This window comes from Trichosurus vulpecula, chromosome 1, assembly GCF_011100635.1.
Source record: "Trichosurus vulpecula isolate mTriVul1 chromosome 1, mTriVul1.pri, whole genome shotgun sequence".
NCBI classification, from domain to species: Eukaryota; Metazoa; Chordata; class Mammalia; order Diprotodontia; family Phalangeridae; genus Trichosurus; species Trichosurus vulpecula.
The window spans coordinates 119,784,357-119,803,112 of NC_050573.1; the positions used below are offsets into that span (position 1 = coordinate 119,784,357).

Sequence of the window (18,756 nt, forward strand, 5' to 3'; positions counted from 1 at the left end):
ATACCATATATGGAATGAATAATACATGACATTAAGCAATACTTAATACTGGATCAAATGCAGCAGCATTTTTAATGTATATTTTCATAAAACATACCTCATTATGCAGTTTTACAAACTGGACTTTTGGCTACATTCTTTGTTGGAGTCCATGTTAATTGATGTTTTAGAGTCCCTTGAGTTTTACCTGATAAGATTAGTAGGAAATCAATTTTACACTGTTTTTTGAGATAACAAAATAACAAATATATTTTAAAATACTATAAAAGCTGAAACAAAAAGTAATTGGCTTTGAAAATTAATTTTTTGTTGCTTTGCATGTATTTTATTTTTCAAACCATAAGTTTCAGTATTATGTAGCAAGTTAAAAAAAAACCACAGGACCCAAATAAGCCTTAGCTGAATTTTTAACTCTATATTCTCTACTTTAAGTACATATACTAATGCATTTGACAACACGTATACATATCAATACCTGATAAAAATCACCATTTTGGTGCTCTGTGGGTTTGCCTTTCAAGATGTCTCAGTGAGGAACAACTTTCTGTTTCCCAAAGTCTGCATTATGGCAGTTGCACCCTCGATGATAGCACCAGGATAACATTCTGATAATTCATTCAAATAAGGAAGCTCTGGGGCCACAAAAATCACCCACCGTTGACTTGGGGGCATCATTGCTTCAACACTGAACGTTCTGAGGTTCACAGTATCAGCTAAACGTATGTATTGGCAGAAGACCCTTTCCACAGCAAGTTTGAAAGGGAAAATTAGACAGGTAAGAGACCAGTTTGAGCAACAACAAAAAATAGATTTGGATATCAATTTCCTATTGCACCAACTCTGCTACATTGAGGAGCTTGGTATCAAAGGACCTGGACGTGAGTTCCAGATCTTGCCATTTGCGGAACCTTGAACAAATTACCACTCTACTCAAGCCCTCAATTCTCTGATCTATACAATGACAAAGTTGGCCTAAATCATCTCAAAGGTATATTCTAGGATTGAAACTACAATTTTGAGATTCCATTTCTAAAGGAATTCTTTTCACGTGTTGCCCTCAGCTCCTTGATTCTTCTTCTAGTAAATTTAAAGACCTGTTTTTCAGGGATTAACGCAAAAATGTCAAACAGTAGGATTTACCTAAGTTATTTACTTTGCTGCTTATCATTGTCTGTAATAGAACTGAGTTCGTAAACAAAGAGCTGAAATGTGCGCTGACAGCAGACGTTATGCTAAAGTAGATTTTAAAAATCATGTTACTTCCAACTTCTATTTTCAAAAAGAAAAATATCTTTTAAGGAAACAGAGAAAGCAACGGCAAAAATTCACAAAGAGTGCCACGTATCCATGTAATATTTTTGTAAAAGTATTACAGAATCATGAAATGCAGCAAGGAACAGCCCAGAGATAGCTGGCCTTGGCATTACAAAGACCTGAATTGAATTCTCACCTCTAATCTCTAACACATATTAGCGGTATAACCCTGAGCAAATCACTTAATCTCTCCATGCCCCAGGCAACTCTCTAAGACCTTGAGTAGAAAAGAAGATGCTGATTTGCACTATGAGAGAGAATTCTCCACCTGGAGCTCCATACTGGAAATGAAAGGTCCAGTTAAAAAATTATATTAGATATTTTTAGATATATATATATATACATATATGTAATAGAATATTATAGCAGGAAGGGACTTCAGAGATTAAATAATCCCTTGATTTTATAGCTATGGACACTGAGATCCAGAGAGGCCAAGTAATTCTCTTAAGGACACACAGCTAGCTAACAGCACAGAAAAAACTCCAGTCCATTACTCTGCACTAGGTATGAGAGTTAGAAAAGGAATCTCAAGTCTAAAATTTGGTGAAATATCAAAGGGCACACAAAAATTGCTAATTTTTTGCATGATATGAATAACACAAGGTCTGTGCAATTGATTAGCCTGCTTTATTGGTAATAAACTGCATGATATGCCTTTTTACTTATTATTTATATGATATTATATTATTAATCTCATCATAATAACATTATATGTATTTACTTATGTAAAGAAGTGCCAACTATACTTTCTACTCTTTGCTGCTGATAAAAAGTAATTTACTATGGCTGAAGCACCATATAATAGAATGAGCACTGGACTGGTATTTAGGAGACCTGGATTTTCATCCTGGTTCCTCCATTCTACACTAGCTGTGTGACCTTAAGCAAGTTCCATGACCTTCTGTTCCTCAGTATCCTGCTTTGTAAAGGGAGGTGGATGGACTAGGTGATTTCTAGAGTTCCTTCCAATACTTCCCCAAAGTAATGCTCTATGACTATAAGATTTACGAGCTTTAATTAGGCTTAAAGCTTTATTCATAATTAAAAATTACAGTCACAGTCAGAGACTAATTGGCTAATTATAGTCATTAGCCTGGAAATTAAATCTGAATGATTGTTTATGTATAAAACCTTTCCAAAATCAGATTCACTCTCTCCCTCACTTTGATTTTGAGAGTGGAGATGTAGTGAAAAGATTGCAACTTGGAGTCAGCAGAGAAGTGGGTTTGAATCCTGCCTCTGATAGTAGCAGTGTGACCAAAGACAAGTTCTTGAACCTCACTAGTCAAATGGAGACCTACCTTAAAGGCAGGGTTATCTCAAGGTTCAAATGAGATGATTATAAATTTATTTGCATACCCTAAAGCACAACGTATCAGCTACTGTTATTGCCTTCACAATAAGGAGTGAAAGGGGAAATCCTCCAGACACCAACAAATGTACCATGACCTTAGATCCCTGTGCCTTGTCCACTTCCTGGCAAACAGCTGCACTTGCTGACTTGAATGGAAAAGAGATAAAATACACCCCAGCTGCCTCCAAGGAAAGGGTCGAACGGAGCTGTTCTTTACAAGGGAATCATCACATATTCTCCTTTTCTAATCCAACTTTCTGACATTAATCATCAACTTGTTCAATTAATGTAGCAAATCAAGTCTTTCCAAATTGGTGTATTGACCCTCGTAATGGAAGGTCAACGTGGAGTCATGGCTAAAACATGCTCCAGGAGAATTTCATTGAGCTGCCCCAAGTTCTCAGAAATCTTGTTTCCTACTGAAATTCACTTGCCTGGCATATTGGCAAAACATGTCCCTCCCTGATGGGAGGTGAATATTTTGCATGAATACCAACAAAAGAAAAGACTGTATTTATAGTTGAAGGTTACCAAACCCTATTTTTAGCACCTATGCTACAAATGGGATAAGTTTAGTTAGATACCCATAAATCAAGTACATACGTAAAATCTATACCTGAACCCCTTTGTGGCAATGTTTCTCCAACTGTGGCACTGGGTTCATTAATAGTGCTGACTTCCAAAAGCAGATTATGGAGGTCACTACCCAATGCCATGATATGGCAAAGGGAGCACTGGATTGGCATGCAGAAGACCTAAATTCACATCTTTACTATGAATCCTGGCCCTGCTACTTAATGCAAGTAGATTAGGCTAAGTCATTTTTCCTCTCTGTGCCTCAATTTCCTAACCCAGAAAATGAAGAGCTTGGAGCTAGACCAAAGCTACCTTGCATTTTGTGTGTGTGTGTGTGTGTGTGTGTGTGTGTGTGTGTGTGTGTGTGTGTGTGTGTATTGTCCGCAATTAGAATGTAAACTCTTTAAGGAGTTTGTTTCACTTTTGTCTTATATTCTCAGCACTAAGAGCAGTTTTTGGCACGTAGTAGGTGCTTGAGAATGCTTGATTGAATACTTGCTAAATGATTTCCACTGTCCATTCTAGTTCTAAATCTATGATCCTTTAAGTTCCATTGATAAGAAACGAGAGCTGGAAAATACCACTGTAGCAAATTAGAATTCAATTCTTTGCTAAAAAGTCTTTTTTCTTTTGGTGTCAGTCTTCATTTGAGCAAAGGGAATTAAAGCATCTGGAATTCAAGACGATATCACAGTGAAGGCAATGAGAGCAGGAAATTTCCTAAAATTGTAGAGACTAGGGCATTATGGCATGGAAAAAAAGATGGAGAATATTTCTTGATTGGGATTCTTTTTTATATTGAAAAGCCCTTAAGATCTAATAATAGAAATGATTTGCCTCATCTTTTAAAGATATTGAAAAAAATTTAAAGGTAATTTTCCCTTAAAGCATGGTAGAAACCTAGCTTCAGAGCCATGAATGCCTGGGTTCAAACCCTGTCTCTTATACATGCTGACTCTGTGACCTTGGGTAAGTCACTTAACTTTTTTATGGTCCAGGCAACTCTTTAACACATAAGTTGCTGACTATCAATGGTTCCAGAAGGCTCACTACACTAGTCATATCATAGGGGTGGGGAACCTACAGCCTCGAGGCCACTTGTGGTGCAGCTTTCTGACTGAGTCCAAGTTTTACAGAACAAATCCTTTTATTAAGGGGATCTGTTCTATGAAGTTTGGATTCAGTCAAAGCGCCACACCTGAGGACCTAAAAGGCCGCATGTGGCCTCAAGGCCCCAGGTTCCCACCCCTGGCTCTAGATCCTATTTTTTCTCTAAAGGAGTTCAATTTAAAGGATGCTAAGAAAAAAAAAAAAAACCCTTTACGAATGCTATCTGGGGGTCCAAAGAATCATATTAGTGTTAAAGATTCTATTCCTGTTCAGCATTCTTGAAGGTCAGATAAGTGTTAGACTACAAAGCACTGTACTCACTTATATTCTACCTGTGAAGAGAGAGAGCCACTTCTCTGAGAATGGAGTGTCAGCTATCCTAAGGCCTTCTGAAATGGGGTTAATGGATGCACACCCAATACTATGTGTATCAATCTAGTGGCATTAAGAATTCCTTCACATAGAATAAAGATGTATCTAGCAACTCCTGAATACCCCAAACACAGGCCATTAATAATTTCCTTTGGGAGTCATCGTCCTGGAGACCCCAAGCGAACTCTTTCTCATGCCAAAAAAAGAAAACACACCATTCACACACAAGCTCAAAAGACACAACAACAAGCTCTGATTTCAGTGGAAGACATCCTAAAAAAGACAAGGACAGAGACATAGAATGTGTTACACAAGAAAGCTAATGCTAGAGGGGAAAACACGCCCCCAAATAGGAAGGTGGCAGTTTCTGTTTTTCTCACATTGTAGGTCAAACCATAGTTCAGTGTTGCTGTTTTTCCCACTTGTAAAAAGGTATTCTAATCAAGTGCAACAAACACTGTCAGAATACCAGTTATCCATCTACCAAGTATATACATTCAGTCGTTTTCAGTTGTGTCTGACTCTCCATGACCCCATTTGGGGTTTTCTTGGCAAAAATACTGGAGAAGTTTGCCATTTTCTTCTCCAGCTCATTTTACAGATGAGGAAACTGAGGCAAACAGGGTTAAGTGACTTGCCTAGGGTCACACAGCTAATAACCGTCCGAGACCGGATTTGAACTCAGGTCTTCCTGACTCTGGGCTATCCACTTCGGCCTCCTAGCTGCCCTGGGTATGTACATACATACACACATACATACATACATACATAAATGACTGTATATACATTCAATGGATTTAGGATCAATTGCAAAAAAAGTGACTGTAGTTTCTACAATCACTCAGCCCCTGAAGGGTAATGTACCTTCTGAGAGTTGTAGAATATTTTAAGAAATGCTTTAAAAAAAATTACAAAAGTTTTTATTCCATTTCATATTGAAAAGCATGTTATAAATAAAAAGCTGACTGCCAATGGCAGAGAGACCAAATGGGATTCTGGTGGGTTTCAGACACATCAATGCTTCCAATCTATTTCTTTAAAAAGTTGGCACATAGTTTATTAAGGGCCCTGCAGGTATCACTTTGATATGAGGTTCATTGAATTTTTATCAGTGCTACTACACTAATTCATGCTGATTTCACTCAGATTTTGAAATGAGAACTTATATAAGTACATTCCATCACTCATGGGAATTTTTGGCATTTTGAAGTTTGGAGAGAGAAAAACTTCACTTTCTTTCTAAAATAGAAAAGACATAAAAGGAAAAGAATACAACTATGACAAACACTGAAAGGACATGGAGTAGGTGGCACTATATGATAGTAAGTCCAGTGTCCTAAATGAGAAGAAGGATGGATTTCTTAAAGGGCACTTCCACATTTAAATCACATATGAAAGTAAACTGAAGGGAGTAAGGGAGACATAAATGGTCACCGCCACCCATTTAAGTGGGGAAGGCAGCTTTTCCTTTGCATTGTGTTGTGTTACTCGTTGCAGGTAGTTATGATCCTATTTGTCTGATACAGTGGTGAAAGGGGGAAGTCTCCTCCTTAGTATTCCAGCTCTTCCATAACTTCCATGACGATAGTGCGAGGGCCAGTCAGAATCAGATTGCTCACGGTCCGGTAGTCAACATGCAGGACGTTGAGGCCATTCACAGAAACCACAAACTGACAGACCTGGGAAGACAAAGATAAAAAGTGCTGATTCGAGATCAAGGCTCTTCATAAAAAAAAAATTATTGAAAAAAAAACTTTTAAAAGAAAAAAACACATTTTATTAATTGCTTTTGTTTTGGTATCGCTGACATTCATATACACATACGTGTGTATATACATATGTGTGGGTGCATGTATACATACATGTATGTATGCACATGTATGTGTGTATGCATGTATGTGTTTATGTATGTAACTCTTAGGAGACCTTAGGATAAGACATGCAGAGCTGGAAGGAGCTTGAGAAGCCATCCAGCACAACTCCATCTTTTGATGGATATGGAAACTGAGGCCTAGGGGAGAGTTAAGTGATTTGTCCAAGGTCATTAAGGTAGTAAGCAACAAAAGCAGGATTTAGACCCAGTTCTTCTGGCCCCAAGGCCAGTGCTCTTTCCATTGGACCACTCTCATTTCTAAATTGTAGAAAGTCATGGTATAGTGGATATAACATTAGATTTGTAGGCAGTATGACTCAACCCTGCCTTAGACATGTATGACCACGGGAAAATCATTTAATCTCTCTTAGCCTCAATTTCCACATCTATAGAATGGGAATAATTCTAGCACCTACCTCACAGGGTTATTGTGAGGTTTCAGTGAGGTAGTGTATATAAAGTAATCTGAAAATCTTAATGTGTTTATATTGTTGCTTATTTTATTATTATTAGTTGACAACTCTTGTTTAATAATTAGTAATAAACAACCATCCATCACCTTTTAAGGAGTTCAATAGATAGGAATGGGAAGCTAAGGTTTTCTGACTTCTCACACCTATCTCCACACAAATGGCTCAAGTTAATACAGGTTATTCTTGCCTTCTCAATGGGTAGGGAAGGGTGGAGAGGGAAGGAGGGAGGGAGAAAATTTAGAACTGAAAATAAAATTTTTTTTAAAAAAATTTAAGTTAACAGGGGTTAATTTCTCTAACTTTTATTAATCTTATTAATAGCAGTTCATGTGAAATGACTATAGAGTTTTTAGCTGACTTGTAAACTCGGTGAGTCAAGAAAAAGGGTATTTCAAACTTGTCATCATTAATGAAGTCTGTCATTCATTCCAAGAACTTTTGCAGTGATATTGTGTGCTGCATTACCCAGACCACGTCTAGAACCCCACTAATAGCACTGGGCACCACATATTGAGAGGAATATCAACAGATTGATGGATGTGCATCCAAAGGACAATGGCTAGGATAGCAAAGGGACTTCTGGGTTTGTCCTTCGTTCTTGAAGAGGACCATGACATCAGGGAGGTGCTGCCATGACATGCAATTGAATTGGATTTAACTGAGGGAGGGCTGTTCAAAGTCACCAGCCTCATTTTCTCCTCTGGAGCCACCTGGGTCTAGTGGTGAGATACAGATCAAGACAACTGGAGATGGCCCAGGATGCAATGGGGGACCTTGGCCTTTTTTAGTAAGACAAATGAGGCACAGGTGCAGACACTAGGAATATTTAGCCTCAGAGAAGAGAAGATTTAGGAGGGACATGATTGCTGTCTTAAAATACTTGACAAGTTGATGGGGAAGAGATATTGAGTAATTTGTGTGGTTTTCAAGAACAGAACTGAGGTTAAATTGAAGCAGATTTCAGTTGCGTTGAATTCAGTTCAGATTTTTAGTTTTAACAATTAGAGCTGTCTGAAAATGAAAACAGATTGCTTGGTAAGGTACTGAGTACCTTGTTACTGGACATGTGTCAATAGAGGTTGGATGATGACTTTCAGGACTGGCTTGGAGAAGATCCCTGAGAGTGTGGAATACAAATGACTTATACTGTCTCTTCTACCTCTGAAATCTGTGACCACTTCAATGAAAGAGTCAATCAATAACCACCTCCCTAATAAGAATCATAGCTAGCATTTATATAGCAATTTAAGGTTTACAAAATTCTTTACATATATTAACTTATTCGATCCTCATAACAACTTTGGGAGGTAGGTGCTATTATTACCTCCATTTTACAGACGACGTGATTGAGGATGGACGAAGTTAAGTGACTTGTCTAGGACTCCACAGCTACTAAGTGTCTGAGACGGGATTTGAACTCTGGTCTTTTTGACTGTGTTCTCTCTACTGCTCTACCAAATCCCAAAATTAAACAATCTCCATGCACAAGGAACTTGCACAACGGGGAAGACTATACATATATATATATATATGAACACACACACACACACACACACATATATATATACACACATGTATGTATGGGTGTATATATGTGTATATGCATTTATATGTGAATATATGCATATATTTGTATGTGTATGTATGTATATGTATATATAAATATTTATACAAAAAAGGATACAAAATAAATATGTAGAAATCAGGAAAGATCCTTTGTAGGCTTCAACATTTGGGTAGATCTTTGAGGGAAACTAGGGATTCTAAGAGGAAAACAAGTAGGCACAGCTAGGTGGTACAGTGGGTACAGCTCTGGCCTGGAATAAGGAGGTCTTGAGTTCAGAGCCAGCCTCAGACTCATACTAGCTGTGTGACTCTGGACAAGTCATTTTAACCTGTTTGCCTCAGTTTCTCCATCTGTAAAATGGGGATAATAATAGCACCTACCTCTTAGGGAAGGCACATTGATGCCAAATCATAAACTATTTAAACAAGAGTTCAAATTTGATTCGAAAAGCAATAAGGATCCACTCATGTTTACTAAACTCCTGTGACTATTGTTCAGTCATGTCTGATTCTTCATGAACCTAGCTGCAGTTTTCTTAGCAAAGACACTGGAGTGGTTTGCCATTTCCTTCTCCAGCTCATTTTCCAGATAAGGAAACTGAGGAAAGCAGGGTAAAGTGACTTGCCCAGAGTCACACAGCTAGTAAGTATCTGAACTCAGGAGATGAGTCTTCCTGACTCTAGGCCCAGCCCTCTATCCACTGAGCCACGTAGCTGCCCCAAGCTCCTATGACTACTTGTACTCAATACATTGGTATTAAAAGCTGAGGAAGTTTAAACAAGAAATGTCACTGGATAATGGCCATTAGGATTAGGTATTTCACAGCTAAAGCACTAGGATCAGTCACTGAAAAGACTATCTTTGCTGTCATCAGTGGCAGCATTCTGGTTTCTAGATCTACAATGCCAAAGGTGATCTGGCCCTTTTCTTTTCATTGAGGATTCACACGTTAGTTTGTTTGGACAGGAAGACTACTGAGATCCCTTCAGATTCTCAAATGTGACACTTGTCAGTGGCCAGAGGTCTCCTGGTTTGCAGACAGTATTTCACCACAATGCCAGATGAGCTTGCCAGGAAGTGATTTCTACCATCATCATACCACAAAGGCAACAAGACAAATAGGTTCTTTACATAAAACTGTAGTAGCAATTAGATTTGAAGATCTTTCCCACCCATTAATAGGCCATGTGACCTGCTTACATCACAGGGAGCCTAAGGAGGAGCTTCCTGACAGGAAAAGGAAGTTATGTCACAGAAAATGGAGAGAAAGAAAGAGAGAGAGAGAGAGAGAGCGAGAGCGCAAGTGAGTAGTTATGGCTGCTAATGGCTCCCCTCGTGATTGTTAGAACTGAACAGGCTGACTTAGCTGTGCTGTGAGTTTGTTTTGGGGAAGACCCCAGCAGGAGGTCAGAGAGGTTTTTGGATGGCAAGGTTACAGGCTGTTATATGGTGTTTTAAGTTCCTTGCTGTTATGATAAAGTGGGCTGACTGGCTGTGGGAGATGAACATTTGGTTATGGGATATGATTTTCTGGTATCTGAATAAATCTTATACTTTTTTACCTTCTTTATGGAGAGTCTCTCATACCTTACAATACAGAACTACATAGGCATATTCATGATTATCATTGATGTTGCGTTTATTGCCTTACTGATACAACAGCAGCAGCAACAACAACAACAACAACAACACACACACACACACACACACACACACACACAGAGAAGATTTAATAATGGAATGCCAGGCCTGGAGAGATCACCTAGCCTAACTTAATTCTGATATACAGTAGGACCATAGATTTAGACCTGGAAAAGGCCTATATATGCCCAACTCTTTAGTCTTGAAAATGAAGAAAATGAAACCTAGACCAAGGCTAAGTAATTTGCCCAATGGCATGTTGGGATTAAGTGAGATGACCAGGCAATATTCAATCCCAGATCTGACTACAAATCCAGCAATCTTTCCCTTGCATCACACTGTTTCCCATACTATCTCCCAGCTTAAATTAAATTAAATAAATAAGTCCAATAAATCACAGCACACCACAGTCCTGATAGTGTGTGATGTTCAAAATCTGCGACTTAACACGTGGGTGGCCCTCAACCAAAGTTAGATGGCTTCCTTTGTCATTTAAAATTCTTTACCATCTTTAGAACCACAGAAGATGAAAGGGATCCTATAAACTGTATTTTAGAGAAGAGGAAACTGAAGCCAGGGAGAAGGGAAGGAAGGAAACAAGCAATGATTAAGCTGTTATTATGTGCTAGGCCCTTTACAAATATTAACTCATCCGATCCTTACAACTCTGGGAGGTGAGTGCTGTTATTATCCCTACTTTACAGTTGAGGAAACTGAGGTACAGAAAGATTAAGTGATTTGCCCAGTTAGTAAGTGTTTTAGTCAAGATTTTTACTCAGGTCATCCTAACTACAGGGCCAGCACCCTATCCACTGCACAGCCAGCTGCCTCGAAGAATTGACCAAGGTTACACAGTGAGTTCATGGTAATCCTGACTCTGTGATTCTGGACAATTCTCTTAACACCAGCTCCCAACAATGCCCTAGATAATAATCTAAGGCTATAAATTACAGATGAAGTGTTGATCTGCAGTGGTAAAAAGAGTTTTGAGGAATTCCCAATACTGAGAAAATTATAGGTCTGGTTCAAAAAATATAAGCTAACATACATAAAACATTAACATAGCATAATTTCTTTTGCTATTCTTCAATTATTGGACATAAAGTGTCCATTATTGGACACTTCTAATTTTTTGCTGTTACAAACAGACTAGTTATGAATATTTTTACAGAAATTGGTACTTTTTTTCCTTTTTATAATGCTTTTAGGATATAGAGGGTTAATAGGTTTTTACTTTGCATCCACTGCTCTGCCTGGTTTCATCTCCAAGAAACAAGACAGCCCCTGGTGTCCCTCTCCTCCTTTTGTGTGTTGTCTCCCCATTTAGATTATAAGCTCCTTGAGGGCAGGGACTGACCTTTTTTTTTATTAATAATTGTACTTAGTACAGTGTCTGGCACATAATGAATGTTTAATGGATTAGATTGAATAATGCTAGAACACTACACTTTGTTCGTATGTGCATCAAACAATAAATTCATTAAATTTTTCATATTTATATTCTAAATAACCAGTATTTTCAATATCAGGCTAATAAAAATGTAATTTGCTCCTAATTGGTTTAGCTCTAGCCACATCTGCTGATTGGTAAAATAACATGATGTTCTGAAAACAGAAACAGGTAAAATTATTTAGACGCCCTGGGTAGTACCAGGAAATCTGTCCAATTATAGTGGATTTCAAATTAATAACCAACAGTACACTCTGTACTGCAAATCATGTATACATCACATATAACTACTGCACAAAAACAGCCTCAGGGAAAATAATTGTCTCTCTGTTCAATAGAGGAGATATGAATCATGGAATCTAAGAAGGAGAGACTTTGTTTAAAATGCTGCTAAAATCTACCTTCTTCATTCCTCTCATTTGTCAGTCTAGCATCTCATCTAAAAAGGAAATTAGGTTAGTCTGGTGTGACCTATTCTTGATAAAGTCATGCTGGCTTTCAGTGAGAATTACTTCCTTTTCTCAGTGCTAACAAACTATCATTTAATAATACATTCTAGAACTTTGTCAGGAATCGAAGTCAAGATCACTAGCCCATATTTGTAGATTCTACCCTATTCCTTTTTTGAAAAATGGCACATTTGTCCTTCTTCCATCCAGTAGCACCTCTCCAGTTTCCAAAAACTGTCAAAGAGCCACTGACTTGAACTCACTGAGCACAGCTGAATGCTATCTGACCATCTCTTCACTTATCTTGGGTTGGTATTTCCTGCAAATCATTTATGTCCTCTCCTTCACAGTCTGAAGACTATTTCTGCATGAGTACCTTTAGTATTCATCATCTTTCAAAACTAGCTCTCTGAAGCCCCTGCCCATGTGAGTATGGTACAGTAGTAAAGATAGAACAGGACAGCTTTCATTCTCCCCACACACATTGAAAATAATTTTTTTTAAAAATCACATCTCCTATTTCTAATGATTTCTCATTTAAAAAAAGAAAAAAGAGAACTCAGTGTTTTTTTTAAATTTAATTTTATTCTGAACTTAAGAAATAAAAGGAGCATTTCCATAACAGTAGACTAGAAAAATAATGATTATACCTAAAACTGCAAATCTATTATGTACAACTTGCTATTCCTTTTAAATATATAATAAAGTTACATAACTTTTCCCCCATTTTTTTCCTTCCTTCCCCCCAACCCGATGGCTGCCATTAGACACAAATATATGTATGTACGTATATGTATATGTATATATATGTGTGTGTGTATATACCCATGTGTGTGTGTGTGTGTGTGTGTGTGTGTGTAAAATCATTCTATACACACTTCTATTTATCAGTTCCTTCTCTGGGTACAGATTGTATCTTCCTTCATATGTCTTTTGTAGTTAATTTTGGTATGTATAATAGTCAAAATGACTTAGTCACTCAGAGTTGTTCTTAAAACAATATTTCTAGCCCTGACAACCCCAGAGCCATCACTACAAGAAGGAAGAATTGAGAGTTGATAAGCCATTTCACTAGGGCTGGCCCAGGCAAAGGGCCAGCGGCAGCATCGGCAGTGGAGGACAGTTAGAATGGGATTGATTTCAGAGTAATTAGCTAAGAAATTAAGTCTGAGCCTTAATGTACTAAGCTCCCAGCCAGCATCTAGATGAGCATTATCAAACGCAATTGGAAATGGGGCCTTTCACCATACATAAGGATCCCTGTTGTCGGGGATTGTTCAGTTATCTTTAGTCCTGTCTGACTCTTCATGACCCATTTGCAGTCTTCTTGGCAAGGATACTGGAGTAATCTGCCATTTCTGTCTCAGGTTCTTTTTTACAGATGATGAAACTGAGGCAAACAGGGTTAAATGATTTGTCCATGGTCACCCAGCTAGTAACCGGCTGAGGCCAGATTTGAATTCAGGAAAATGAGTCTTCCTGACTCCAGACCCAGCGCTCTATCTGCTGTGCTACATACTTTCCATAATAAGGACCCTTACAAGCCACATATTTACTTAGAAAGTCACATGTTAACATTACCTTTGTTCTATTGTATATTTTTTTTTATTTTGTTAAGTGTTTCCTGATTACATTTTGATCTGGTTTGGTTGTACTCAGGAGTACTGTGGAAAGCAATGGGCTGCATATTTGACACTTCTAATCTTGGTGATTGTTGAAGTTTCAGCAACTGAACTAAGACATTTGTATCAAGAGGAATATAGAAACTAGTACCAGGTTGTTGTTCAGTTTTGTCCAACTCTTTGTGACCCCATTTGGAGTTTTCTTGGCAAAGATACTGTAGTGGTTTGCCATTTCCTTCTCCAGCTCATCTGACAGATGAGGAAACTGAGGCAAACACAGTGAAGTGATTTGCCCAGGGTCACACAGCTAATAAGTGTCTGAGGTCAGATTTGAACTCAGGAAGATGAGTCTTCCTGACTCTAGATCAAAACCCTATCCACTAAGTCACCTAAGCGCCCAGTACCAGGTATGCAGAAGAAATTCCAAAGCAGGCTAAGGGAAGGGAATATCTGGGTAACAGGTTGGAATGGCAATGAGATCTCAGGGTCAGCAAGAGAATTAAGGCTCAAATTGGTCAAACTGGCAAATCTCCTTTGGCAATTCATCTTTTTTCTTCAGCCTTCTAAGACTTAATGTCTCCCAAGGCTCTATGTCTTTGGTCCAACTTTCTCCCCCCACTGTAATTACACTCCTTCCAATGGTTTAGATAAATAGATAGATAGATACATAGACAGATGCATAGATATTTTCTGCTCTGGATGCCACCCCCAGACCTTCACCTGGACCAGCCCCAGTGGAACAGAATAGCAACTGTCAATTCTGCCTACTGGTAGAGATGGCCTTAGAAAGAACAATTATTTAGTGTTTACTATATAATAGGCCCTGTACCAAGTGCTGGGGATATAAAAAAAAATGAGAGAACAAGATGGTTCCTACTCTCAAGGAGATTATATTCTAAAAGGGGGAAATGGGAACAAGGCATAGGAGGAAAGGAGAGCACCTATAATGAGAGAAATGATTATTACTAACCAATGATTTGGGGAGATCCAGAATTCTCCCCCTTTTTCTAAAGTCCTCATTTCAAGGCTTGGCAGGATGGGACTGATACAGCCGATAGGATTAACATTCTCCTCAAACTAGGTTTTGCTACCCCACCCAACCTTACAAGGAATATAATCTAAGATGAAACTGGCCCATTGTGTTCTGGTCAAGCTTAGGTGGGAGATATAAATTCTTTGAGACTATCAGTGTTTTACTCCGGCACACCTGTTAACTGCTCCAGCAGCTAATCTTTTCCTGGGTTAGTGTTGCTAACTTTCAAAAGAAGAGACACTTGTGACTTTCATTCTCTTGCTGAAAAAGGAGAAAAAGAATTCTTGGGTGAAGAGCAGGGACAGCTGACTTCCCTGAACATATGGGAAGTAGAGAAAGAATCCTAAGAACCAAAGGCAGCATTCTAAGTGTTAACAGGATGAGTGCAGCAAGACGACAGGACCCCTTGATCAAGTTGGGATAACGCCATGGTTGGGCCCCAGCCTCCCATCTGATAGGAAGCCAGACTAACTGTAAATAATCTTTCCTCCTGTATTAGTTCTGGCAGCTGTGATAGCCCCGCAGTATGACTGAGAGCCAGCAGGGATTGTGTAATTACACATTTGTTCTTGCATGATGGGAGCCTAAGAAAAACCATCCAGTTGTATAACCCCAAAGAAAAAAAAACCAAACAAAAAACTACGCCTACTCTGCAAACATCTCACCACAACACCAGTCGATAATAACTAAGGAACTGTGTTCAGAAAGAACTGCAGACATATGTAGAAGGTACTCCTACTTTTCACCATTTTGTTTTTTAATCTGGAAGGGGAAGGATATAATACAAGGAAAGGAAGCTTAATCTTCCCTGTGATTAGCAGAAAGCAGTTCCCTATCTTACAGAGAGAATAATTTGTGAGTACTAAGTACAGAGTAGCTGGGAGAGGCCAAGAATAGGGGGAGGGGGAAGAGGAAATATCAAAGGACTTTCCTATTGACACTGGAAAAACAACAGAGCTGCAAATTGGCAAGTAACACTTAAGCAGTAGGGAGATATGAATGTGGCCCTGTGATTTTTGCCAGAATGAGTAAGAGAAAGTTAAAGTGCCTCTTTAAAGAAGAAAGAAAGCCAGAGTTAAATTAAGCAATGTTCGAAAACACATTTTTTACAGAAAGGGGTATTACATGTGTACCTATGTGTTTGTATTCATTTAAACCTTGCTCTAAAACTGAGTATCACAACATTGCTAAATAGAAATCAAAGACTTAAAATAGTATAAATATTGATTAAAGAGATTTTTTTTTTCAAAATCAACTACATCATTTGTTACTTTTATTCTGTTATCCACTGGAGAGAAAGTCTAACCAGTTGACCTATACAACCCAACCCTAAGGTACCATTTTTCTGGTGACAGCTGTTCAACTTACAGAAATAATGTGTAGGAAGAAACAATGAGTTTCTATAAGGGTAGCTTTACAAAACTAATCCTATAAAGGGATGACAAAATACCACAGAGATAAATGTTCCTACTTTGCGTTTGTCAGGTACCACCCTAAAATGAGGTTTGCCACCACGGACAATAAACCAATGAAAGCTAAATGCTTTCAGGCTTTTAGGCCTGGGAATTTCATTACATTATTGAAAACTGAATGATATTATTGGGAGAAATGGTAGGAAATGAAAAGGGAATAAGATTAAGATTTTGTGATTGTTCAGGTTAGTATGAATCTGTTATGTACCTTGGCAGAAACAGACTCTCACCCTTAACTTCTATTCAGATAACCATGTTTGTTTATAATAGCTCTGAAAATGAGAAAGGGAATGAGGATGCAGGTGGGGTTAACAGGTACCAGGCCTCTCACTGCAAGTAACTCCTTTATTCCTAAAAAACATAATATGATATACTAGAATGAGGCACAGATTGATGAATCCTGGAGACAACAGGATTATAGAATTCCAGGAGGATGGGTGACATGGTGGATAGAAAGCCAGATGAGTCAGGAAGGCCTGAATTTGAATCCCACTTATGATACTTAGTAGTTATATGACTCTGGGCAAGTCATACAACATTTTTGTGCCTCAGTTTCCTGATCTGTAAAACAGGCATAATGCTAGCACCTACCTCACAAAGTTATTGTGAAGATCAAATGAGATAACACAGCTAGGTCTCAATCAGTGTGAATAATGAATCTGATGAAGTAGTAGAGGGAATTCAAATTTGAACTAGTTGAAGTAATAATTATGTAAAATATGGTAATTTCTTCCAGCCCAATGGAAAGCTACAATGTAAATTTGAATGATGTAACCGCTTCACTGGATTCATTATCCTCTTGTTCAGCATTTCAGTCATGTCCAACTCTTCATAAACATACTTTAGTGGTTTGCCATTTCCTTCTCCAGGAGATCAAGGCTAACAGAGGTTCAGTAACTTGCCCAGGGTCACATAAACTAATAAGTGTCTGAGACTGAATTTGAATTCAGGTCTTCCTGAGTCCCGGCCCAGAGTCAGCTGCTCTATCCATGAACCACCTCCCTGCCTCCCATCAGGACCTTGCTTTATAAATAAAGTGCTTTATAAACCTTAAAGTGCTACATACATGCTAGGCACCATTATTATGTGACCACAAAGTATATGATTATAATTTACGCGCTAATTCAGACTGCCAGTCACCACGACTTGCACAATTAGCTACAGAGATTGCCCTAGCTATTCTCCATCTTTAACCAGCTTTCCCAATTCCATGTCCTTATAAAAGGTCATTGCTTCACAACAGAAATGGGACCATAACTATGCAACGTTCACTGTATTGGGTTGTCAGCTTTTATACCTCATAAGGTTTGATTATCTTTTCAACAAAGGAAGTATCTAGATGGTTACTTAACCTTGAGTACTCATAATGAGAGTACAAAATGGTTGGTAACGCCAGAACAAGACTGTTTCTGGGAATTTTTCTCCCTTTAATGTGTTTTTTTTTTAAATCAGATCTTCTGTACTTAATGATAAAAGCCAGTAATGTAGTATGCTTTCTAAAGAGTTAGAGAGTCAGCAAGCTTTTATTAAGTTTGTACTGTGTGCCAGTTACTGTGCTAAGTACTAGATATATAAATACAAAAGGAAAAAAAAAAGAAAACCAATCCTTGTCCTCAAGGAGTGTGCATTCTAATGAAGGAAGAAGCCAAATACATAACAGGGAACTGTAAAGTAGAGGGGTAAGTATCCCTGTGTGGGCATGGTGGCAATCTGGAAGAGGAATAAAGGATGGTGCATCTGGGACACTCCCCAAAAGGAGGGTCTCCACGAATAACTCACCAATGGGAGTGAGAAGGGGGCTTATAGAAGTCAGAGAGGTTTTCCAGGAGGAAGAGTGTGAATTGAGAATGGTGATGTCAGCTGAACTCTGCGATGCACACGTTGTTGTTTGGCCTTCATTCTTGAAGATGACCAATGACGTTACAGGCTGAAGTCTTGACTTCAGAGTGAATTGATTTAAGTGAGGCAAATGCTGTGCAAAGGCCTCAGCCTCTCTCCTCCAGAGTCATCAAAGAACAGTGGCAGGACATAGGTCAAGACTATTGGTGATAGCCTAGCATGCAGTGGGTGACCTTGGCCTTTCTAAATGAAGAAGGCCTCAGTCTGTCTGAGGCAACATCCGTTAGTGTGGGTATAATGGCATTTCCCTAGATTTTTTTTTTATCACCTGCAAAAGGACTACTTCCTCTAACAAGTACTATACCTCTTCCTAAGGCAAAAATGCTACAGATATTTCTTTCCTGAGAGGGAAAGAGCACATTTGTCAATGAATCAGTCAATAAACGTTTATTAAGTTCAGCACAGTGTCTGGCACATAGTAGGTGCTCAATAAATAAATAATAATAAATAAATTAATAAGTGTACCAAGAACTGTGCAAAGTGCTGGGGATGCAAAAACAAAAGTGAGAAAAGTCTCTGCCCTCAAGGAATTTGCATTCTATTAGGAG

The 18,756-nt window shown here is 38.4% G+C and overlaps 1 protein-coding gene across 1 annotated transcript in view; it reads right to left on the reverse strand.

The window, feature by feature from the left end:
* Positions 1–5,508: 5,508 nt before the first annotated feature.
* DEPTOR (DEP domain containing MTOR interacting protein) overlaps positions 5,509–18,756 on the reverse strand; it is a 199,045-nt gene continuing 185,797 nt past the window's right edge. Inside the window, exon 9 of the mRNA XM_036741552.1 lies at positions 5,509–6,408. Coding sequence (XP_036597447.1) covers positions 6,280–6,408 — 129 coding nt within the window. The 3' untranslated portion in view covers positions 5,509–6,279. The remainder of the gene's footprint in view (positions 6,409–18,756) is intronic.